The sequence below is a fragment of the Acanthochromis polyacanthus genome, chromosome 19 (genome assembly GCF_021347895.1).
Source record: "Acanthochromis polyacanthus isolate Apoly-LR-REF ecotype Palm Island chromosome 19, KAUST_Apoly_ChrSc, whole genome shotgun sequence".
NCBI classification, from domain to species: Eukaryota; Metazoa; Chordata; class Actinopteri; family Pomacentridae; genus Acanthochromis; species Acanthochromis polyacanthus.
Window position 1 is genome coordinate 10,411,349 of NC_067131.1, and position 24,097 is coordinate 10,435,445.

A 24,097-nucleotide genomic window follows, 5' to 3' on the forward strand; every position below is an offset into this window, starting at 1 on the left:
GTTTTCTTATGATAATGTTGCTTTAAAGTGAACACAAGAGTTTTATCTGTGGTTATTTTTAGACTGTGGTATTACTAACTTGCTATTACAGGATGGGAATACATATTTCATCACTGTTTATAGAGTCTTAAATGATTAAACTGACATTTTGTTACAGGGAAGGACGTTTTCAGGACTGAGAAATCGACCCGTCATTCGTGCCATTTTCCACCACTGGTTATTTTAATTTTTACAGTTCAGTTTATTTATTCTCAGTGGTCTCCCACAAAGCTATGGGCGTGACTGACGCACCACGTGACCGCGTCTGAGCCAATCAGAGAGCAGCACTGACGTGCAATCGGTCGCCAGATTATGGTGCGACGGGAGGAGAGTGAGGTGGCAGCGGCTGGCAGTAGCAGATTCCGGTACAAGAGCAAGTGACCGCTTTGCTGTGTCATTTTTTGTCCAGGACGCGATTCATTTACTTCAAGAACAAGGTGTTGCTTTCTTTACCAAGGTAACCGTCTTTTCTTTATGACTTTGCACGCCTACGTTAGTCCCTTTTTCGGTTAACTAGCTAGCATCTGCCCTCACCATAGTGAGGCTACGGCAGTTAGCCTATCAGGACTTCAGGTTAGCGCATATGTGATGCTGTGAGGTTTGTGTGCCAAAACTGCATTCAGTATCGTCTCTCCAGACCCTCAGCCATACAACTGTTTTCTATCTTGTTTTGCTTAGCTGTTTGATTTTCAATAGCGAGTCTTAAATGAGTCAAGTGAATCACCAACGCAGGGTAACTTTACTTTACATCATCCACAAACCGCATCTTCCTGCTTTCGGAGTCTAGTTTTTTTCCACCTCACGTAGGTTTTGCTATCCGTATTAGTTTGTCCTCTCAAGGAATCGGTTCCTTATTTACATACTGCCAGAACAGCTAAAGTTACTTCTGCTTGAATACCTAGTTGAGGCTACAGTGTAAGGAGTGGGTGTGGTAGCTGGTACAGGGGCTTCATTCAGAAGTGTGTAGCTAGCATGGAAGGAGTGATGCTAACTCATCAGACAGCTGCTGTCTGAAGCAGTTCTTCCCCTGTAGTGGCCCCTGTGATGCTTATACCCCTAAATCCAGTCTCCTGCAGCTCAGGAGCCCGTACAGAGACACTAATTTCACGGCTAGGTAGGTTCAAACAATAGGCTAGACTCGTGGATTAGGTTAGGCTCAACACCAGGACATCTGTCTCTGAAGGCGTGACAGGATAGGCTGCTCAGCTAAATCCTAGCCAAGTTAGTTATCACAGACTACTTATAAACTGCATCTCCGTGAAGTGCTGAAATAAAGCCATTGCTACAAAGGCAGAGACCAAACCACCATAAAATGTTATCAGTAATACAGAGGCAGAGGAGATAACATGCTTGTAATCAAGATTCAACGGTTATCACTGTGGGACTGATGGTGAAAAAGGGTAGCAGAATAATTTTCCTGTTTTATGCATTACTTTCCAGCTTAGAGTATCTTGCCTGTCTTTAAATTAGCGTTTAGGCACCTGGCCAAACGAGACATGACCTTACTTTTGAATGTTTGTCTTAGTTGAGGTACAGTTGGATGAGCAGGTCGGGCAACATACTGGGATGTTTAAAACTGGAATATCAAGGCCATCAGTGCAGCTTGTTCCGTTTGTTTAAGCTCATTCTATCCATCACATCCACGTTTTGAGATTCCCAAACATTATATTGCTAAGTTTCAAAGCTTTGTTTATGTGAGATTATGTATTCGATTGGGGATTTTGCAGTAGCAGTTTCTTGTCTACCATGTTGATCTTATCTGTTAAAGTGAGTGTAAATCCAAAATTGGCCAGGTTAGGAATCTTTTAATCTTATCTTATCTGATGAATCTTCCCTTTGACTTGATGTTGCATAATGCTGAAAGGCTCTGAATGTGTACATACTGCTGTAGTTAGTGTTTTATGTTATTGGCTGTGTCTGGGGTTGCAGTTAAGTTCATTTTATTTTCTGCTCAGTTGTTTTCTTTAATTATTAGTTAAACTTTGTCAAAAATGTCTGAAAATTAGGGAAAAATTTGTATTTCATGTCCATCATTAGACAGAAAGGTACAGCACATCTAAAAAATTGAGAAGCTTGCATCAGAACATGTGAAGATTTAGAAACTATCCGTTGATCAGTCAGCTCTTGAAATATTTGCTTAATTGTTTTTCGTTGGTTGACTTGTTCTTTTGGCTCCAGCAGCATCTTTGATACGGATAGAAGACTTTTCTGATGTGTTTGTATGCCAAGATGGTTGTTGATTCAAGGAGGGAGTAGAGTTGACTGTGTACATATTATTAATTTATTTGATGTGCATGCATGCAATAGTATGAGTGCTTTAACTATATTTGTAGAAGTGTAAAAATAGAACTGAGTCTTCTCTCATTTTCCTCTATGAAAGTATGCAATGACAGTTTGTTTTATCTACAGCTTAACTGGTAAATGTAACTATCAATACAGGTAATTTGAAATGATTTGTTTACAGCTTCAGATTTTTTCGGTTTGGAGTCGACAGTCATTGACCAGTTTTCAGTATCATACTAGAACCTTAAAATGCAGTAGTAATTACGTTTAAGCTGTGCTTTTTCCAGTGGCCAGGTTATTTTAGTGAGCCTGAACAGAGAAATGACTCTCTTAGATGAGTGAGAGTATTTGTGCACACAACCAGCAAAATGACCACAGAGCAATTATCATGAATTTGAAAATGCAGATCTTTTTGCTTTTCTAGCGTGCACGAAGGGCCATAGTTTTGGCATTTTTTTGCATAAGTTGGATGGACTCATCTGTAGATTTGTCTGTTTGGGTTCTCAACATGTCTTTGTGAGATCTACTGCATGAAAAGGCAACATAGTTTTATCTCTAATCAAGACAAACATAATTTACTGTTTGTTTTAGCAGTTGTCCTCATTGCTTGTTCAGTTTATTGGACAAAAACATGGGGCCATGCAGCAGACTGGAAACACTTTTATACCAGCTAGTGCAAAGTTACAGTAGAGGCTGTAGAAATATGATTATATTGTATGTGTTGTTGACAAGGCATTAGAAAATTTTAGAATTCATTCCACACATTGGATTGAACACAATTGAACGTAGTCTCATCTCAGTTTCAGATCAGAATTGACTTGGCCTATTATTTCTAGTTGCTAAAAATGCTCCTGTACTTAATTTTTATTGATTTTGTCCATCAGTGCATCCTTATGATTGAAATGAACTGTTTCCCTCCTTCTCCTTAAGGTCCTGTGCTGTTCACCGCTGCCATGTCGGCGAAAGCCATCTCAGAGCAGACAGGAAAGGAGTTCTTGTATAAGTATATCTGCACCTCTGCGGCTGTGCAGAACCGCTTTCGCTATGCTAGTGTAACTGCAGAGACTGATTGGGACCGCCTCACACAGGAGCATCCATGGCTGCTGACAGAGGTAACACTGCTGTGACAGGCTCAATGCAATCGTTGGAGCCTTCAGCCATTGTGCTTTATTTTTTTGTGTTTCTTTGCCTAGTAAATGCTGATTAGAAGCATGTGAAGCTGTGTGTAGAGTGAATGCTTGATTTGTCACACTCGTATTTATACACATCTGTTGCTTTTCTGTAGCATCTGTCTGATGTTTTTCTCCTTCCTCTTCGTGTAGCGGCTGGTGGTGAAGCCAGATCAACTGATCAAGCGGCGTGGGAAGCTCGGGCTGGTGGGCATCAACCTGGACCTGCAGGGTGTCCGGGAGTGGCTCAATGGCCGCTTCATGAAAGAGACCACTGTGAGTTGACTCTATCTGTTTTAGCAGTCATTTAGCAGAAAACCTGAAGTTTTATGAGAAACCAAAACGCGGCACAGTGATTTATAGTACTAGAAAATAGAAGATGTCATATATTAAATATTATGACGATGGATTTAACGTCAAGTTTTTTGTTTTCTTATAGCAATTGGAAGATAAAATATTTGAAATATGCTCCTCATTATAGAAAATCTGCAACAAGAAGTATGTGCCTGGATTTGCTGACAAAGTTTAACTTTTTAGTGTAATGATCTTGATTTTTCTTTCTTTTTTTTCTGCTTTGCTTTGCTCATTCTGCTGTCTGTTTTTAAATGAATGTCCTACATTTCTCCATGTGGATCTAATATTGGTCTGAATGTGGCTTTTCTGGTTGTCATATAGACAAAGAAAGTCTTTTCAGGAGATCTGACTACTCAGTGTCTTTCTTCTCAAACATGTCCAAGCTTTCTTCTGATGCCATTTGGTTATTTATCTGTAGATTTGTTGCTTTAACTTTGAAATCCATTTGATGTACAACTTTATTTTCCCCTCATGATGTGGGACTTCACAGCAGATGTAATGTTAATAGTATATGAGGTGTACAACAAAGAAAACTTCCATCGCATCTTCGTTATAAATACCAAGATCCTTTCTCTTTCATGCTAAAGTCTAATTAATAATACCATGAAGGTAGCTAATAATGCAGCTAAAGATCCATACCCCCGCAGTAAATTCAATGAATGCTACATTGTGTTTCTCTCAGCCTATGGAGGGAATGTCAACTCCATTAGTCCCAACCTATAGATCTGTTATGGTGTCCAGTGCCAGAGGCCATGGGCTTATGTTTAGATCTGCCAGGTCAGAGGGTGGTCTATTCTGGTCCTCCATACACACGGACATGCAGCATTTTAAACAGGCAGTTGCCATACTTCCACTGCATAAGAAAGAGAAATTTGCTCTGACCACAACATCACTGGTTTCTTTTAAAATATCACACCATTCTTTGAACTTTGCTTTCAATAAAATAAAGTGAATGTTCATGTAAAAAGTAGAACCCACAAAGTAGGAGTTGTAAAGACAATGTGTTGTAAACCAATTTGCAATGTCATGTTCTAAAATAAAACCTGGTAGCAACATATAAGATGCTGATTTAAATTTTGTTTAAACTGTAACAAATGAACTAAAATGTACTGTAGGAATGTGTAAATCTTATATAGTTTAACTAGGTCAGAGTAACAAGGTTTGTGACATACTGTTTGTCTTTAATAGGTGGGAAAGGCAAAAGGTGTGTTGAAGAACTTCCTCATTGAGCCATTTGTCCCGCACGTACAGGTAATACATGCCAGCCACCGTCTTGTTTCATCATCCACATTATTATACTTAAAGCCACGTCATGTTTGAATGTAGTCTTTAATTAGGAATGCAGTCTTAAAGAGTTCCAGCAAGAAAACAAACAGCCTCTTCAGCAGGACAATAAATCACCCAGGATGCTTTGTGTGTTTTGTATGTAGGTCAGTGTGCATGTGATTAGTTGACTTATTTACATTTTACTTCTCTGTAGCCTTTTTCAGACATCACCTCCATTAATGTGATGGATGAGCGCTCTGGTCACATTTGTGTACAGTTCATGACAGGAGTCTCACTATGTACTTTAACCCATAAGAACCCACCGTGACACCAGTGTAACAAGCACTTGGAGTGCCCCACTCTCTTCCTTGTAAAGCTTTATGTCTGACCTTAACTCATCAAATAACCTGGCAATAGCCAGATTAATAATTGTGTAGTACTTGATAGTACTCCACAATATCAATCTGGGACCGCTCCATGTAAATCCGTTCGGAGGAAAGAGGCACGGATTGGACAATGCGACAGTATGTCCCGCCTCTGACAGGTTTGTTTTTAGCCAATCGCGGGATCTTCACAACGTGCGGAGCCAATTGGTAGATTAAACTCTTGCCAAAACCCGAAGGTAAAAAGGCACAAACATCTTTACCGTCCAGAAATGCGCAAAGCGCCTCTCGTTGTTCTTCCTTCAAAGAAGCGATACGAGATTCGGCTAAAACTGACTTAATAGCAGCATCTACACGATCGTTGTCCTCCGTTGCCATGTTTGTTTTGATCTACTGGCGCTTGGTGTCGTCTTCACACCTGGATATCCCGCCCCACACACGAATACTGCTGCGTGATTGGCCCATGCCAACTTGGCTCTGTACAAACAGTGAATGCGGGAGCGGAGCAAGATGGTTTCTTGAGAGATTTGTGAACTCACAAATATCGCGAGAAATCAACTTGCTGGCAAGGTTACTCATCAAGGCCTTTAAGGAGAAATGGGTCTGGGTTCTTATGGGTTAAGAGGTTAATGAAACCAACAATGTTATCGATAGTGTATCCGAAAAGGACTCATGAGTGTCACTTTGGGAACTAAATGTTCTTTAGGTCGGCTGTTCAAACAGCCTTATGTGTATACCATTTACAGTTTGCCAGCTAAATCTGTAAAACATCCTTGTATTTGGCCTAACTCTGTGTTTACTCTCTCAGGAGGAAGAGTTTTATGTGTGTGTCTATGCCACACGTGAGGGCGACCATGTGCTTTTCCACCACGAGGGCGGAGTGGAGGTGGGTGACGTGGACGCCAAGGCCCAGAGGCTGATGGTCGCAGTGGATGACAAGCTCAGTGAGGACCAAGTCAAAGAGCAGCTCCTCACACATGTTCCTGATGAGAAGAAAGAGTATGGAGAATCCTCTTTTCATATTCTAATTTTTATATTACAGATCATCCTTAAAATGACACACGTGTTGTAATACAATACAAGTAGATAAGAACAAAGAGTGCTGCTGTATCTGGTTCATTATGTCCTTAAAATCATAAAACGCAACCAGATGATCATCTTTTATCTCGTCAGTATTTTTAGGGCACGTCACAATATCAGTTACATGAAGGCAATTTTGTAGCTTTTGCAGTTTTGTGTTGGATACTTAAAATGCAAACCTTTCCACTTCCGTTTATATTCTGTGTCAGAGGCTGTTATCAAGAGCTGCAGACAGACTATGATAAAGGATGCCTTCCATCCTTTGATTAGCCAGTTAATATACCAAATGCATTACAGGGATAGCCAACCGTTAATATCAATATAATTCTATTGATCCAGCTTTGTCAGTTGAATTTATTTCCTGTTATCTCCTGCCAATGAACCAAAGACACTCTCTGTCTTCAAAACAGTTCTTGTGTTCTTTGGCGCTGTGCCCTTGAGCCATGTTTGTTTTTTCCCTCCTGGTTCCCAGTGCACTGAGAACATAGTGATCTATCTTTGAAACAGAATGAAGTTTTTGTCTAGTTAACTACATTGTTGTGTGAATTATACCACTGCTGCACTGTCTGTTGTGACAGTTTTCATCCTAACTGTGGGAGTATTTGCATGTATTGTGGATCAAGGCTGCATTCTGTCTGTTTTCAGATCTTTTCTAGTAAAAATTTCTGCCATTTAGTCACATTTTTGAATGGTGATTTTGATCTGTTGTTTTTTCTTCCTCAAAGGATCCTGGCCAGTTTTATAGTGGGGCTCTTCAACCTGTATGAGGACCTCTACTTTACCTACCTGGAGATCAACCCACTTGGTAAATCACTTCACTGTGCACAGCTGTACTCAAGTCATTGAAATTAACAGAAGCAAAATCCAGTGTGGGCAAGTTATTTACTTGGGACAAAAAGTTAGAAACTTTTGCCTAAAAATAAAAAAGGGTTCTGTAACACGTTTGTTTTTGGAGAACATACAAACTGAGAAATCACTTTTTATTGTCTTAACCAGTCGTCACTCAAGATGGAGTGTACATCCTCGACATGGCAGCTAAGATTGATGCAACAGCAGATTACATCTGCAAGGCTAAATGGGGTGATGTGGAGTTTCCTCCTCCCTTTGGTAGGGAAGCGTATCCAGAGGTAAGATTTGTGGCTTCATAATCCAGTTTTTTATTCGTGTGTTTAGTACGATCTTTTGGGTGATAGTGCTAGTATTGTGCTTGTTTTTTTATTTACTGTTTATTAATTGAGAGAGTGCATGTTGAATGTCTTGGGGAATATGTTTTTGCCTTCACAGATGAAATGGTTTCAGTGACTGCAGTTTTTTTTACTTCTATTTCACTTCCTTCCTGAAGAATTGTGTCACATTTAGTCTAATCCCTCCCCTTAAAATAGCACTCATTACTCAGATTTGAAGGCTTAAATTTGTGTTAATGACTTCATCTTTGGCCATGTGTGTTCACTGACCAACATGTATTTTTTTCCCACCCTATTTTTTTGTCACTTGTAGGAGGCCTACATAGCAGATCTGGATGCAAAGAGTGGAGCGAGTCTGAAGCTGACCCTGCTGAACCCTCGAGGCAGGATCTGGACCATGGTGGCTGGAGGAGGTGCTTCAGTAGTCTACAGGTAGTTCTTTCATTAAAAAGAGTTTATATGAGACTGTGTAGTTGACAGAATTGATTAAAAAAGCTTTGGAAAATATAGTACATGTATTGCAGCCTGTGCCACTTCTTTTACTGTTTGCTTTGAAATTTGAACACACGTTAAACTGTCGTAGCAGTGAATGATATAAGCAAAGTGTTTTCTTTGAAGGAACACCAGTTTGACATTTCTGTTGCTGACTCAACATGTTCAGTTAACTAAAACTGAAAAATATCAGTCTGAATCAGGACACGGTATTTGACTGTTTATGTCACCTCCTCCTCCTCAGCGACACCATCTGTGACCTGGGTGGAGTGGATGAGCTGGCAAATTACGGCGAGTACTCGGGCGCACCCAGCGAGCAGCAGACCTACGACTACGCCAAAACCATCCTTTCTCTCATGACACGTGAAAAACATCCTCTAGGTGGGTGCAGCCAGCTCTTCATTAGTGCTTGAGTTCCCAAACAGAGTGAATAAAGTGGGCCAAAGTTGAACGGCTAGTGGGAAGAAGCCAAGAGCCTGTTTCAGATTAACAGGATTTTTCTTAGGGCTCTTTGTAAATTTGTTTTAGGAATCAGTGTTGAATCCTTCTTCTGCAGTGCGATCTACTTGTTCTCCTCAAGTGTGTCACAAGCCCACTATTCACTATGTGGATGTTGCCAGCAGTAGACTTCAAGGCTGTCACCAAACTATGTTACTAGGAGCCAAATTTCCGTCTTGATCGTCTTTATGTGATTCTTTATCCTGCAGGGAAAGTGCTGATCATCGGAGGAAGTATTGCCAACTTCACCAATGTAGCAGCCACATTTAAGGTGAACCATGCTGATATCTTTATCTGGAACACTGTGTCAAGTAAAGCAACTGTATAGAGTGACTACATCAGTGACATTTGTGTTTGCTCCTCTAATATGTTTACTCACTGTGGGTTCATTTTTTTTTACTGCAATATTGCATTTCCCTATGGGAAACACTCCCAACCATGGCTAGAAGTCAAGAAAACTCCTCTTTTTGTGCAGTGTAACGAAGTTACAATGACATAAATCATAAAAAGTTGCATTTCTTCGATTATTTATTTTACAAAAAAATTTAAAAATCTGGAATCAACATGTACGACATTTTTCCAAGTCACCCCAGACGTTTCCAATACTATAAAAAAAGGTGATTCTACATACTTAGAGGCCTAGATATTTTACTACCTACGTTTTTTACATAATTATCTTCTATCTGCTCTGTATAAGTGCAGTCTGCAGTTCAGCACAGTTCAGATATAAAGTCCATAATTTTCTGTCAAAAGTGCCTTTGGTTATAGCTGAATTACTGATGGCTTTATGGTTGGCATTGAACAGTTCAAATTTTTTTTTATTTGCATTTTTTACAGCATCTGATTAGAGCAGGCAGTGTTTTTTTTAATTGAAACATCTACAATAAAGTCATTTTGACAAAATATCCCAACTTTAAGTATATATTTGGTTCATTTTTCTGACGGATCAAGACATTAAAGATGAGTAGTTCAAGGCCCATCGATAATAGGCAGTTTGAAGACTAGATGTCACATTTTCACGTCCAAAAAAACTTTCAAGACAATGACTTCTGTAATTCTTTTACCTAATTGTGTCAGATTAGTATAAAACTTTACATTCAGCACTTTAAATTAGAATAGAAAACTGCTCAATGTTAATACATGTAAGGTAGGATTTTCAAAAAATATGCAATAGATAACTGTGTGAATCTAAGAAATATTGGCGACACTAAATTACAAACGGAGACATAAAATTTGTTAGGTTTGTGTGAACATAGTGTGAGAAAATGTACCTTAAAGCTTGGAAATATTGGCAGTGCTTGTGTCTCTGAGCTGTCCTTACTATTTAGTGTGTGTGCAGCACATGACCTACCTGTGTGTCTCCTCAGGGCATTGTCAGGGCCATTAAGGACTACCAAGGTCCTCTGAAGGAGCACGAGGTCACCATATTTGTTCGACGTGGCGGGCCCAACTACCAGGAGGGCCTGAGGGTGATGGGGGAAGTAGGTGAGTGAGGCCAGACTGGGGATTGTTGAGGTCTAACAAAGGAATTATGTAGTAAGTTTTTCAACAAGAGAATTTTAAATCATCAAACCATAGATTCCAGGAAAGAGAGATGCTTACTATATCTAATGTAATGTGAGTTAAGTCTGCGTTCTTCTCTCTAGGAAAGACCACAGGTATTCCTATCCACGTGTTTGGTACTGAGACCCATATGACAGCCATTGTTGGGATGGCTCTGGGCCACCGACCAATCCCTAACCAGCCCCCAATGGACGCACACACAGCCAACTTTCTCCTTAATGCCAGCAGCAGTGCAAAGGTAATATCATTCAGTTACTCGGTGTGTAAATGTACGAGGGTCTGCAGATCATTATCTGCTCTCCTGAACAAATTAGACATTGTTTTGCTTAGCATGTGCACAGAGTTTCCTGCTGTTTATGTAGCTGGATGGACAGTTAAGGAGTAAAATGTTCTCATGTAAATTCATTTATCTGTTCTTCTGGTCGCAAGATTTAAAGAAATATTATTTAGAGATAATTTCAGAGATATAATTCAGGTTCTTTAGTAGCAAAAAGGAATTTGGTGTTATTCAGCTCAATTATGCCTTTTGATTTCTGCAAAGTGTGGACTTGTTTGAGTGGCTCTTTTCTATATATTTTTCCTTTAATGTGATCTCTGTGTGCTCTTAGTGTAATTTTTAACTCAGGCAGGCATATAGGTTTTGTAATTGGGTTAGGAAATAGCTCTTATGCTAATCTGTTCCCTTCTTTCTTTAGTTATGAGACCAAACTTTATAAAACACAAATTTGTCATTTCAGTATTTCACATACAATTTTAAATATTGTACTCTCCAAAATTACCATTTTATTGTAGGTTATATTGACTGATAATAGACTAACAGTTTAATGTAGTACGGATGCTATGTGTTTCATAAAATGAATAAATGTTTGTGAAATGGAAAGACATTGTAGCTGCGCTGCTGCTTCTGCTTGCAAACTTCTGTTAGGCTTTGAATAACATCAATTTTTGCATCTCTCTATCTGTTCCAGACTCCAGCTACAACAAGGACAGCTTCATTCTCTGAACCCAGGACGTCCAACGATGTCACTCCAGCTAAAAAGTCCAAAGCAGGTCTCCCACCAGGTAATTAACGCAAAGGCCCTCACTTCTAAACTGCCTCTTAGCAGCAAGACTCCATATTTACTCATGCGCTTCTGCTTTTTCATTTTTTTTCCTTGCTTCTTGTATTTCTCCCTCCCTCCTTCCTAAATGCTACAACTACTACTCTGCACTTTTAATTTTCGTTGAATTTCTTCCTCCTGCGCTTCTTGTTCACTGTCCACTCACCTCCGTCTCTTTCATGCTTGTTTCTCTAAGACTCTCTTCATTCTATACTGTGGCCTCTGAAGAATATGGTCACAGGCGATTGGAAAGGTAAGTGGTAGGTGTGCCATGGCCTCACCGCGCTCGGCTGCCCATACACTCGACATTGGTTTGCCCCCTTTTTTTCCTCTTTGCCCTTCACCCTTCTTAATTTGGTAGGAAGGAGTGTATCTGAGTGTGACAGCAACTTGTTCGCTTCATCTCACTTTCTCAGTAGTGATTTGAGTGCCTTACATTGTTCTGCAATAAAGGAATAAAAAATGTAAATAAGTTGTGTTTGAAATGCTGAATCCACAAATGAATGCTAAGACTCATACATTTTAAATGGCTAGAAAAGAGTTGTCAGTTTCGCTCTTGGGTTGTGTGTTGCTGTGTTGGGGTAGTTTTGATTGTAGTTTTAGAAGTTAAAAGTTCAGCGCCGAGTATAAAAAATGTAAATGTGTATTGAAATTGTACTTTTTTAGATTGCTTTTCACAGCAGCACAGTAAAGGCATGCTCTGTAGCAGCTGAGCTTTGCATGCTCTTTCCTCTGCTGTGCTTCTCATGGAGTGATGACGCACAGTTGCCTCAATACCTTTAAAGTGTGTTCATTGAATAAGTTACACCAGAAGTTGGACTCATTCTTTTTCTCTCTTTTTTTTTTTTTTGTGCTCATTTTGTCGTATTTTGTGTTCCCGTCCTGTGGGGTCACAGAAGCTCAGGCCTCTTCAGGCTGCAGCGGAGGTATGGAAGGGTGTGAAAAAGCTGTCTTCCTGCCCTGTCCGCCCTCTGTCCACTTCCCTCTGCCTTCCCGTTTTTTTGTCTGCTCTCTGATGTTTATCCACAGTCTGTCCTGCTTTTTGGCATTCTTACGGTGGCTTGTTCACCTTCAGGGACGCTCTTTCACATCACTAAGTGGAAACTGACTGAATAGACATTGCCTTTCACACTGATATTTGTAGGAGTTTCTAAAGACAAAACTGTGAGCTTAAAAAACAGGTAGAAATCAATTAAACGCAGTGAACGTTTTCATCCCAAAACATTACTCCTCATTCAGACCTCCTTTTAAGATTGATCTGGTAGTTGTGGACAGCTGATCATTGTGTGCACAACTTGTCGAAGATCAGATTTAACAACAGAAGGCAGAGAGCAGGAGAGACTTGGGAGGACTGTAACAAATGTGTGGCAGTGTAATTTGTTATTTTCACTAAACAACAAATGCTTCAAAGCACATTGTGCACTAACAGGACAATCTGCTCTTGGAACAGGACGGTTGCAGAGTGGTGTTATTTCCACCACGCATCAGCTCAGTCTGGCCCTAACATTTAATACTTTCAGGTTCTTAGTTTATTTATTGCGGTACTGCTGGATTGCAGTGGTAGTCGGACCTTTTATTTGAAATGTACTAATTTAATTACGAGTGAAGAGCTTTGTCATCAACACTCAGAGGTTATCTACAGACAAGTTTAGGTTTCAAAGCAGGGAGAAAGTAACTATTGTGAACCTACTGTAGAAAAAGCCTTTTGTAAAACTGTTCACACTTAAATATGGAAATGTACTGAATAACTGGAAATATCTTGCTTAACAGAACACAAATGCAAGAGGAATCCCTTGATAGTTGTACTCCAAAGGAATGAAGTTGTCAGTTATCTTATCAGAGACAAAGCAGCTGTTTGTGCAGAAGACAGTGATTAGACACTCACAAGAATGTACAATGTTTTTAATATAACATTGGTGTGGCTCAAAGTGTTCCTTGTAACATTTCTCATTTTTAACATTGTGAGGTCTGTATTGATTCTCCTTCACAGTGTAACTTAGAGGGGGTGGATAAAATGAGTAACTTGATCGTAATTGTTAGAGATTGAATGCTTGTTAGCAGCATTTGTCAGCTAAAAGGGAAGTCTGGCAAAATGTCTGACATATGCAATTACACTGCACGTGTCAAATTTGGAAAATTGGATTGTGGTATGTTAAAGGGAAGTAGGAGAAATACGGCATATCATGTCAGTGTTTGCAGCGTTGAGGTGTTATTTTCTCTACCTCCTCCATCTGTCGTCAGAGTGAGTGCACTCTACTCTGCTTCTTACCATCCCCATTCCTGCGCTTTTCCTGAGCCCAGCTCCCGTCCTCGTCTGTGACTGTTTCTGCTTCAGCTTTAAGTTCTCACTTGAATGTCTGTCTGTCTTTCTGCCGTTTCGTTCCGTCAGCCAAGGCAACCACACTGTTCAGAAAACAAACCAAGGCCATTGTCTGGGGCATGCAGACACGTGCTGTACAAGGCATGCTGGACTTCGACTATGTCTGCTCCCGGGATGAACCCTCTGTGGCAGCCATGGTCTACCCCTTCACGTAGGTCACCCATCATCTCGTGATTCCTTCAGCTGAGATACATTACAAGATGATACTACACTGATTTAGGAATATTGCTGCACATGACAATTTTTATTAAATACGTGTTACTGCAGAAATCATATGATTTCATTTGGAAAGAATTTTTTTCAAAGGGAGGATGTTGTGAAAGGTTTAAGGTTCATAGTTTTTTTTTAACCCTGATTTCTTGGTTTGTTAAAACTTCAACCTTATTTCATTCTGATTAATCCTCTGAATCTCCATGTCATACTGACTGATTTTAAAGGCATGTTAGCTTTTAAAAACTGCCAAATTTACACCATTTATCAGAACCAGAAACTAAAAACAGAAAAATGTTGCAGTCCTTAAACTCCTCGTCTGTGATATGTATTCCTTTATGGGTGAAAAAAAAAGCAAATTTAAGCTTAAAAAAATGCAATATTGCACACAAAAATTGACATAAAATTTGATAATTTGACAAAAAATAAACCATTTGCTTTAACCAGGTTCTGTGAAAACTAATTCTGAAGATTGAAGGAGCGCAGTCATGAAGCCATGGCTGACTCAGCTGTGCCCAACCGCCAGAGGGCCAATTGTGCTTCACTTTAAGTTTACTTATTATAACAAATGACAAACCTGCCAACCTGTTCTGTACTGAGATCAGCTTCCTTATTGTCATTCAGAGACCAAACTTTTTCACTGACAGGAATGCAGTTTCCTTCTCAGACCATCATAAAGTCATACTGTTGTAATTGTAGCCATTTATTACTGGAGGGTAAGATATGAAATGTGACATTCTGTAGCTTTATTTAAATTCTGTTCCGTTTTCTTTACGTTCTTGTGCGGCTCAGTGGAGATCACAAACAGAAGTTTTATTGGGGCCACAAAGAGATCCTGCTGCCAGTTTATAAGAACATGGCCGATGCCATGAAGAAGCACCCAGAGGTGGACGTCCTGATCAGCTTTGCTTCACTGCGCTCGGCTTTCGACAGCACAGTGGAGGCCATGCAGTACTCACAGGTAGAAAGACACACTAGTGATATTGTTCACACTTCACCACATAAATAACTAAGATTTAGACAAAATTGTGTGTGGACCTGACTGGTTTAACTGTTTTCAGATTCACACCATCGCCATCATAGCTGAGGGCATCCCTGAAGCTCAGACGAGGAAGCTGATCAAGATGGCGGATGAGAAAGGCGTCACCATCATTGGCCCTGCAACGGTACAAATCTTCATTATTAAATATGTTTGTTGACAGCAAACGTTATTGGCCATCATCTCTGTCTGAATGTAAAGTTGTGTTCATCGTTAATGTAAATGATACCTTTTTTTTGGACACATGTTGTAATTTAATACCTATTTATTTAATGACTCTTTCTCCCAGGTTGGTGGCATCAAGCCTGGCTGCTTTAAGATCGGCAACACAGGTGGCATGCTGGACAACATCCTGGCTTCCAAACTTTACCGTCCTGGCAGCGTGGCGTATGTGTCTCGCTCTGGAGGGATGTCCAACGAGCTGAACAACATCATCTCACGCACTACAGACGGTGTTTATGAAGGCGTGGCCATCGGAGGAGACAGGTACAAGAACACAGTTGTAAATGATTTGCTTAATAGCTAGAGACAGATGTCCTATTAAAACATGTTGTGAAACCAGATTTTGAGGTGATTCTATCCTTGCTTCTCTGCAACAAAATTTAAGTCCTCATAATGTGGTCCTTTCCTGTCCAGATATCCAGGCTCCACCTTCATGGATCACGTCCTGCGTTACCAGGACACTGAAGGGATTAAGATGATCGTGGTGCTGGGAGAGGTGGGACAAGCTTCAGGGATGCTTCCAGTTTGGTCAATGCTATTTCCAGTTTCCCGTTTTTAACATCTTTCTAATGTCATCCAGATTGGAGGCACAGAAGAGTACAAAATCTGCCAAGGCATCAGAGAGGGCAGGATCACCAAACCTGTGGTGTGTTGGTGTATTGGAACCTGCGCCACCATGTTTGCTTCAGAGGTCTGTTGACTGTTACGAACAGACTGGCTTTGGGTTTTTATACCGTCATTACCTCTGAGTCTTTAAAGTTAATATGCAATGTTGCCATCTACAGGTTCAGTTCGGCCATGCAGGAGCCTGCGCTAACCAGGCTTCAGAGACGGCAGTAGCAAAGAACCAGGCTCTGAGGGACGCTGGAGCTTATGTACCAAAGAGCTTTGATGAGCTGGGAAATGTTATCAAGTGAGAAATTAATTGCATTGTCATACAGTATGGCCTTTTTGGTGAAATGCTTTCAGAGCTGTATACTGATATTGTGTTTATGTGATGAATCAGGACAGTTTACGATGAACTGGTGGCCAACGGTACCATCATTCCTGCTGAGGAGGTGCCTCCCCCAACAGTACCTATGGATTATTCCTGGGCCAGGGTAAGACCCTCACATTACTCCTTAATAAACCCAAAAAATAACTGACAGATATTTAAGTTTAAAAGTGATTCTTCTGTGTATTTATTTTGTTTGCTTAGAACTAGAGACCAACGCATAATGAACTTCTGAGAGTGTTTCTGTTTCCTTCAACATTTCAGTGAGAGTATTGTACTGCAATTTCTTACACTCAACAAAAATAGAAACGCAACGCTTTTGTTTTTGCTCCCATTTTTTATGAGATGAACTCAAAGATTAAAACTTTTTCCAGTGGCCTTTTATTGTGGGCCGTCTAAGGCACACCTGTGAGGTGGGATGGATTATCTCAGCAAAGGAGAAGTGCTCATATCACAGATTTGTCAACCATATTTGAGAGAAATGCTGATATTGTGTATGTGGAAAAAGTTTTAGATCTTTGAGTTCATCTCATAAAAATTGGGAGCAAAAACAAAAGTGTTGTGTTTATATTTTTGTTGAGTGTATGTCGATACTCCTCTCCGCTTCAAAATGTGCAATTTTTCACATTCTGTTCATTACCTGTGTCAGAGTCCATCATTTGTTTAATTCTCTACTGAAATTTCTCCAGGAGTTGGGCCTGATCCGTAAACCAGCCTCCTTCATGACGAGCATCTGTGACGAGCGAGGCCAGGAGCTCATCTACGCTGGGATGCCCATCACCGAAGTCTTTAAAGAGGAGATGGGTTTAGGAGGAGTGTTGGGTCTGCTCTGGTTTCAACGCAGGTTAATATACACACGTGGACAAAATTGTTGGTACCCCTCAGTTAAAGAAGGAAAAACCCACAATTCTCACTGAAATCACTTGAAACTCACAAAAGTAACAATAAATAAAAATTTATTGAAAATTAAATAATCAAAATCAGCCATCACTTTTGAATTGTTGATTAACATAATTATTTAAAAAAACAAACTAATGAAATAGGGCTGGACAAAAATGATGGTACCCATAACTTAATATTTTGTTGCACAACCTTTTGAGGCAATCACTGCAATTAAACGATTTCTGTATTTGTCAATGAGCGTTCTGCAGCTGTCAACAGGTATTTTGGCCCACTCCTCATGAGCAAACAGCTCCAGTTGTCTCAGGTTTGATGGGTGTCTTCTCCAAATGGCATGTTTCAGCTCCTTCCACATATGTTCTATGGGATTCAGATCTGGGCTCATAGAAGGCCACTTTAGAATAGTCCAACGCTTTTCTCTCAGCCATTCTTGGGTGTTTTTGGCTGTGTGTTTTGGATGGTTGTCCTGTTGGAAGACCCATGACCTGCGACTGAGACCAAGCTTTCTGACACTAGGCAGCACATTTCTCTCCAGAATGCCTTGATAGTCTTCAGATTTCATCGTACCTTGCACACTTTCAAGACACCCTGTGCCAGATGCAGCAAAGCAGCCCCAAAACATTACTGAGCCTCCTCCATGTTTCACCGTAGGGACAGTGTTCTTTTCTTCGTATGCTTGGTTTTTGAGTCTGAACATAGAGTTGATGTGCCTTACCAAAAAGCTCCAGTTTGGTCTCATCTGTCCAAAGGACATTCTCCCAGAAGCTTTGTGGCTTGTCAACATGCATTTTTGCAAATTCCAGTCTGGCTTTTTTATGAGTTTTTTTCAGCAGTGGTGTCCTCCTTGGTCGTCTCCCATGAAGTCCACTTTGGCTCAAACAACGACGAATGGTGCGATCTGACACTGATGTACCTTGGCCTTGGAGTTCACCTTTAATTTCTTTGGAGGTTGCTCTGGGCTCTTTGGATACAATTCCAACGATCCGTCTCTTCAATTTGTCATCAATTTTCCTCTTGCGGCCACGTCCAGGGAGGTTGGCTACTGTCCCGTGGGTCTTGAACTTCTGAATAATATGAGCCACTGTTGTCACAGGAACTTCAAGCTGTTTAGAGATGGTCTTATAGCCTTTACCTTTAAGATGTTTGTCTATAATTTTTTTTCGGATGTCCTGGGACAATTCTCTCCTTCGCTTTCTGTTGTCCATGTTCAGTGTGGTACACACCTTTTCACCAAACAGCAGGGTGACTACTTGTCTCCCTTTAAATAGGCAGACTGACTGATTATGAGTTTGGAAACACCTGTGATGTCAATTAAATGACACACCTGAGTTAATCATGTCACTCTGGTCAAATAGTTTTCAATCTTTTATAGAGGTACCATCATTTTTGTCCAGGCCTGTTTCATTAGTTTGTTTTTTTAAATAATTATGTTAATCAACAATTCAAAAGTAATGGCTGTTTTTGATTATTTAATTTTCAATAAATTTTTGTTTATTGTTACTTTTGTGAGTTTCAAGTGATTTCAGTGAAAATTGTGGGTTTTTCCTTCTTTAACTGAGGGGTACCAACAATTTTGTCCACGTGTGTACTGAGTAGAAATACTAGTTGTGGTTCCATGGCCACTGTAATTTCCATTTTGAAGTATTGCATTAGGAAGGTGGGAAAATTAGAAAACATTTTCTCAAATTCTGTAAAAAGTTTTAAGGCGAACCTGAGGTGATTTTTGAGTTAATGCATTTCATGGTAGATGAAAACATTTTCTCTGTATATATTCAAACATAATGAACAATTAACTCACATGACTGATTGGCAATTTCAGCTTTAGAGACTCTTAACAGCATGAAACATGGCCAGTATTAAGACACTTGAAAGAATGAATACAATTCCCGAAGACCCCTCTCTATTTTTCTGTCATAGATGGGCAAAGCGACAGATTTTGTTAGTTTCGTGCTGTAGCAGTTTGCAAACAACTGGTTTTCTGTCTGTTTGCACCTCTACTTATTGCACTCTGTTGAATTAGGCCATGCATAATTTAGACTGTGTGGCTATCCTCGTATGACACTTGGCAGCCGAGTTTATTTGCTCCAAAGCAACAGTTTTCTGAAACAGTGGATTTATTTTTGCCACTTTTCAAAAGTTTGCTACACATTTGCTTTTAAGTTTTAATGGAAGCTCAGTTCCTGTTACCCGGCTGATGAGAAAAGAGAATAAATGCTGGTCACGTTACTTTCTAGTGGAATAAGCTCTGCTCTTCTTATGTTCAGGTTGCCTCGCTACGCCTGTCAGTTCATTGAAATGTGCCTGATGGTGACTGCTGATCACGGGCCTGCTGTCTCTGGTGCTCACAACACAATCGTCTGCGCTCGTGCTGGCAAAGACCTCATCTCAAGCCTCACCTCTGGCCTGCTCACCATTGTTAGTAGTGCTCACACACATTTACACACAAAAACTCAGACATGATACCACCATACTTTATTTTTGGAAAAGAGATAATTAAAAAAATCAAATACTTGTCAGAACAATAAATCTAGCACCGATCTGATGTAAAACTCAATATCCTATTAACACATTGGAAGCAGTGTATATTGTAGTTAAAGATGTTAACATTGTTCTTTACTTGATACATTTCACTCTGGTCCAGGACCTTTTTGTTATCTCTGTTTCTTATTGTCTTTTATGAGCCACTTGGGCCACACTGGGATTCCATAACTGTTATATTCCACCTGAGTATTTCTGTGCTGAAACATGATTTATTTATAAATCCAGGGGGACCGTTTTGGAGGTGCTCTGGATGCAGCAGCCAAGCAGTTTAGCAAGGCATTTGACAGCGGCATGCTGCCCATGGAGTTTGTCAACAAGATGAAGAAGGATGGCAAGCTGATCATGGGCATTGGCCACAGGGTCAAATCTGTAAGCAGGACTTTTCTTAACCTCATCAAAATTTATCAACTTTGTGCTGTTTCTCTCTATTAAAATCATTTCAACCTAGCTTTTTCTGTGTTAATTAGTTTAACTAAAGCAAAGATTGTGTTTGTCTTCAGATCAACAATCCAGACATGCGGGTGCAGATTCTGAAGGACTTTGTTAAGCAGCATTTCCCTTCCACCCAGCTGCTCGACTACGCCTTAGATGTAGAGAAGATCACCACTTCCAAGGTACTTCAGCAAGAGTGAAGCAAAGCTTGTAAAGCTTAAACTTTGCTTATGTAGCTACTTTGTAAAAGCTAAGCACTGATAAAAATTAAATGGCAGCAGACAGCAACTATATGAGCCCTCAGTAGAGGGCAGAACCACGCCCTCTGCTGGTGAAAACCCTGTCCTCCCTATACAACTGATGCAATATGTATCAATTTTGATCATCGTACATATCTCCCTTCCTACGTGATCTGCTGACCTGTAACTCCACAAGTGAGCAGGGGACCTTAGACTGATCTTCAGTGCCAAGTTTGATTATCCTGACTTCAGTGGTTGCAGAGATATCGGACCGGACATAGCCACATACATACATACATACATACATACATACATACATACATACATACATACCCAGCCAGATACCGCACCGAATGCAATAACCCTGCCGACGTACCCGTCGGGCGTGGTTAACTATATGTTGGTACCAAATTACTGCATGTGCAAAGCCAAGCGCTGTAAGCAGATCTGCTGTTGAATCAGTGACTCGTGTGCTCTAAGTCAGGATGTCTTTCACTGTCAAACAGTTTTATTTGGCAGAAAAATTGTTAAAATTTCTATTTCTGATTATTCTGAGCAACCATTTCAATGAATGTCAACAAACCCTGAGGTTTCATAATTTACAAGAGCTAAAACTAAAAGAACCCCTCTGTTTTATAAATGCTCAATTTCTGTAATGACTCCAAATCAAGTTACGCCTTAATGGGGTTTATTTTTAAAATATGATTGAGCACTGTATGTGTCTTATTTTGTCGTATAAAAGATAATTTGCTTGTATGAGGGAAAGGGGTGTGTGTGTCACAACTAAAGAAAGGACTTGTCTTAAGCTGAACTTTCTTTAATGTCCTCTTGTCCACTCGAGCCCAACAAATGTGTTGAATCTATTCCCTCTTTAAATGCACCAACAAACTAATCAGAACTCTGCGCTACTTTGGACTGTGTACAGGATCCTTATTTATGCTCATTTTATAACGACAGATTTTTTTTAATTTTTTTTTTAGAAACCCAACCTGATCCTCAACGTAGACGGTCTCATTGGTGTTGCCTTTGTGGATCTGCTTAGGACGTGTGGTGGCTTCACACGGTAAGAATAGTAGAGGTAAAGTGACTGAGATGTACATGTCAGTCCAGTAAAAGACTAAAAATGAATTATTTTATCAAAAATTTTCCAGAATACTTCAAAAATTACTGGCTACTTGTCGAGGAGCAAATTCCATCACTTTAAAACTGTTGAATAGTCACAGATTTTGAAGTTTTTCCCTTTTCAAAGTTAAATTTTTGATAAACTCTTTGAATAAACAAAAAGAAAACTTGGTGGCGTCAGTTAAAAAAAATCATCTCTCTTTTTTTAAGCACTATTTAAACACAAGACACTATAATGCAGTTCTGCAGATATTTTAAACTGTTTACGATATTTTTTAACAATTACTTAACGTGTGAATGGTAATTTCATAGAATCATATCTTTTTACAACAGCGTTATTGATCTGTTGATACTCCATCCGCCACTGCTGAATGCTGACAGGAGAGTTCTAGTTATTGGGAGATGCATTAACAAACAGTTAGATCTGCTTGCAGCTACATTAGTGTGTTCCAAAACTTCAAGTGTTTCTAAAACGTCTTTTCCATGGATGCATTGTGGGAATTTCAGTCCACTGTCTGTATTGTTGCGAGCACACTGCCCCGTATTGTTTCTCACATGAATGTTGAACTGCTTCCAGAGATGAGGCTGATGAGTTTGTGGAGATCGGTGCACTAAATGGGATCTTTGTCCTCGGCCGCAGTATGGGCTTCATCGGTGAGTCCCATTCCAACAAGAGCCGCGACACAAACCGTCAAAGTATAAAACAGGATCTCTAACGTGCATCTGTGTTCCATTAGGACACTACCTGGACCAGAAGAGGCTGAAGCAGGGCCTGTACCGCCACCCCTGGGACGACATCTCCTACGTGCTTCCCGAACACATGTCCATGTAACCCCACAGCGCAGAGTGGGGCTGACTTCCAGATGCGACTGTCTGGCAGCTTTACACTTCTCACTTAACATATTTACACTGCGGTTATGACAGCAGCTCCCATTGGGGGAAAACTAATCAGGATGATTCTGGAAAGTGGAAGTACTGTCTGTCTAAGGGATCTGGGTCGAGCTTTTCAGTCTAGTTTTTATGGAGAAAAAGGGGAAGTATATTTTTAGATTTAGTTTTTGACAAATTATTTAAAAAAATCTTAGGCGTAACTTATTCAGTTCTGAGGAATAAACAGCCAAACTAACGCAAATTAAAGAGCACAAAATCATGCGGTACATAAAATTGGATACATCTCGTTTGCGTAGTCGATACGAGAGCAAAAATTAAAGTGCGTTCAGTTCTGACTCCTGCATTCTGGAGTCTGGATAGTTAATCTGCATTAACAGCTGCTGATGTGGAATTTGTTCAAGCTCAGCAATACAGTAACATGTCTTTTTCTACTACTTATTGAAGTTCTGATTTACTGGTACTCAAATCGATATTTGCCTGTTTTAGGCCACAGGAAAGTGTGCTTAGGTGTGCTTTCTGAGTGCTGCTCCTTGGTTTAAACTCCACCAAATCCCGACGTAACATCGGTTTTTGAATTCTTTCTCCGCGTAAAACTCCCACTGAGAACATTTTTGTTTGTCTTCAAAAGGTACACCAAAATTATTTTTGGGAATTTGTTAAAAGTTAGAGAACAGGGTCCAGTGGTATATGTTACATATGTTATAAAAAGGAGGCATTATAATGGAATAAAGAACGTCAGCACACGTCACTAAACCATAGCCTTTCCTGGAACAGCCATGTTTACAATCCCACTTGTAAATAAATGGTTGGAATTCATCAGTTACTGTAACTTATAAACCCTTCTGAGGTGTTCAAGTCTTAATGTAAAGTTCGAACTTGCGTTGCTTTTCTGAATCTGCAGCAAAATGCTTCATGAATGAGCCCTGTGAGTCTCTAAAGCATGTTTTGGCGAGGGACCATGAAAGCGGTTTGCGTTACTTGGAGAAATGATTGCACATAATACAGAAGTCGGTTCTCTGAAGAAATTGGCCAACTTTCACTAAAGACTTGACACCAACTCAAAACAATCTGCCCCACTGTAATGCCTGCTGTGGTTAATCTTTGTTTGCTGTCTTTATTTAACTGTGAAAAAAAGCTTTGTTTTTTGTAATATGCTGTCATATAGTAGTAAAATAAAAGAACTTATTGCTTTACTTTTCATTATGGCTCAAGTGTTTAATGTCCAAATATGTGTTTGTAGATGTGATATGTGAACAGAGGTGCTGAGCCTGACAGAAAAAAGCAAAGAGCTGCTCTTTTAAGTTATTGAAAGTCAAGTTCAATAGTGAGCAGGAAATTTTAATTCCATTAATGATGAACCGTTTGATCCAATAATGGTGACTCTAACTTGGACAGTAATTACATTTGCAAACATGGCTCACAAAGCAGAGATGAAAAGCTGCTCCACACTGAGTAACATCGAGCTCCTTTGTTTTAGCAGTTAAGGGGAATTTAACTTTGATTAATGTAAATTTAACCTATTTATTTAAATGCTGTAACTGCATATCGGGGATTTTCGGTAAATGCTTAATGCTGTCTGAAACCCTGTCTGGACCAGGTTATACATGTTTTTAGATCTGGACTGGGTAATGTGATCCTGATGAAAGACAAAGAGAGAGAGAGGACAGAAAACTCCCATTTTGCATTTTTGCAAATAAAGGCTTCATAAATCAGAAT

At 39.9% G+C, this 24,097-nt stretch overlaps 1 protein-coding gene across 4 annotated transcripts; it reads left to right on the plus strand.

The window, feature by feature from the left end:
- The first annotated feature begins 328 nt into the window (after window positions 1-328).
- Window positions 329-23,581, plus strand: aclyb (ATP citrate lyase b). 4 transcript variants are annotated; one of them, XM_022191699.2, is made up of 30 exons: window positions 329-496; window positions 3,253-3,434; window positions 3,645-3,767; window positions 5,034-5,096; window positions 6,303-6,493; window positions 7,300-7,379; window positions 7,571-7,701; window positions 8,072-8,190; window positions 8,495-8,631; window positions 8,958-9,019; window positions 10,116-10,233; window positions 10,395-10,549; window positions 11,280-11,373; window positions 11,608-11,664; window positions 12,308-12,337; window positions 13,801-13,942; window positions 14,794-14,962; window positions 15,063-15,167; window positions 15,330-15,526; window positions 15,677-15,758; window positions 15,843-15,953; window positions 16,048-16,175; window positions 16,269-16,362; window positions 16,946-17,100; window positions 19,421-19,571; window positions 19,923-20,066; window positions 20,198-20,311; window positions 21,349-21,431; window positions 22,068-22,144; window positions 22,228-23,581. In XM_022191699.2, exons 2-30 carry the CDS (start codon window positions 3,276-3,278, stop codon window positions 22,320-22,322), a joined length of 3,366 nt encoding a protein of 1,121 aa, XP_022047391.1. In that variant the 5' UTR covers window positions 329-496; window positions 3,253-3,275; the 3' UTR covers window positions 22,323-23,581. The 4 variants fall into 4 exon arrangements, with proteins under 4 accessions (XP_022047391.1, XP_022047389.1, XP_051795731.1 ...); XM_022191697.2 differs by lacking the exon at window positions 11,608-11,664; XM_051939771.1 differs by lacking the exon at window positions 11,608-11,664 and having other exon boundaries at window positions 12,311-12,337.
- The last annotated feature ends 516 nt before the right edge of the window (window positions 23,582-24,097 follow it).

Bases quoted from the DNA above. Each gene is read 5' to 3' on its own strand.
- aclyb (XM_022191699.2), top strand. From the start codon at position 3,276: ATGTCGGCGAAAGCCATCTCAGAGCAGACAGGAAAGGAGTTCTTGTAT. The intron at 16,176-16,268 runs GTGAGAAATTAA...GTGATGAATCAG, and splicing joins GAGCTGGGAAATGTTATCAA to GACAGTTTACGATGAACTGG. The intron at 22,145-22,227 runs GTGAGTCCCATT...GTGTTCCATTAG, and splicing joins CCGCAGTATGGGCTTCATCG to GACACTACCTGGACCAGAAG.